Below are 1038 nucleotides of genomic sequence, written 5' to 3'. Positions count from 1 at the left end.
GATCGCCCGCCCGGCCCGTCCCTGGGTGCCACCTGTGATGTGGCCGCCCATCGGCACATGGCCAAGGGGGTGAGGGTACTGAGGAGGGGGAACTGCAGTCGTCCCATGGCCAGGCAGGGGTCTGCCTGCACTCACCAGGGCCACGTGGACGGTGAACTCCACGCCAATGCCCACAGAGGCGATGAGGATGACCACGGGGATGGCGCTCAGCTTGATGCCCATCAGCCCCATGATGCCAAAGAGCTCCACTGCCATCATGGCCAGGATGGAGACCTGGGGGGCGGTGGGATCAGTGAGGGGTGGCTTTGTCTGGCTGTTTCCCCTGCTCCTCTGCCTGGCGTGCCCGATCCTACCCCTCCATATAGGGCAACCTCACCCTATTGCCTCTTTCCCCTCTATTCGGGGTGTCCCTCTGTCCCATCTATTGGGGGTGGCCTTCAACCTCCTCTGCATGGATGTCCCCAAACCCCTGCCACTACATCCGTTCCCTTCATCAGGGGTGTCCCTGATCCCTCCATATGGGTTGCCCACCTGCTGCCACCTCCATATGGATGTTTCCCCCACTCCTCTGCATGGATGTCCCCAGACTCCTGTCCCCTCTGTAAGCAATGTCCCTGATCCCTCCATACGGGCGTCCCCCACCCACTGCCACCTCCATATGGGTGTCCGTTCCACCCAAGGTGCCCCTGGCCACCCCATCCCCATGAAGCAGGTACCCAGAGCTACCCAGCAGAATGGGAGCAGGGCTGGATGTCCCTGTCCCCACCCATCAGGAAGGCAGCACAGCCGGCCACCCCCCCTCTTCCCCACGCATCGGGGTGCGTACTCACGATGATGCCGGCCGTCCAGGGGTTGAGCAGCAGCAGGGCGCAGACGAGGAAGGTGCAGGCCAGCAGGATGCTGATGGCCAGCAGGAACCAGTGGCGAAGGCCGATGTACTGCTCCCAGAAGAGGAAGGGGTAGCCGCTGGGGTAGCTCAGCACCCCGTGGCGCTGGGCGGCCTCCCGGCAGATGGCCCGCACGCTCTCATCGCCTCCA

At 64.0% G+C, this 1038-nt stretch overlaps 1 protein-coding gene across 1 annotated transcript in view; it reads right to left on the bottom strand.

Annotated features, from left to right (window-relative positions):
• The window catches only part of PTCH2 (patched 2), a 39585-nt gene that overhangs the window by 1570 nt on the left and 36977 nt on the right, over positions 1 to 1038 (bottom strand). The window contains 2 exon segments of the mRNA XM_035894192.1: positions 94 to 273; positions 831 to 1033. Of these exon segments, the coding sequence (XP_035750085.1) occupies positions 94 to 273; positions 831 to 1033 (383 nt within the window).

This window comes from Egretta garzetta, unplaced genomic scaffold, assembly GCF_000687185.1.
Source record: "Egretta garzetta isolate BGI_Z169 unplaced genomic scaffold, ASM68718v1 scaffold145, whole genome shotgun sequence".
NCBI lineage: Eukaryota > Metazoa > Chordata > Aves > Pelecaniformes > Ardeidae > Egretta > Egretta garzetta.
This window is presented reverse-complemented; position numbering and strand designations above follow the sequence as displayed.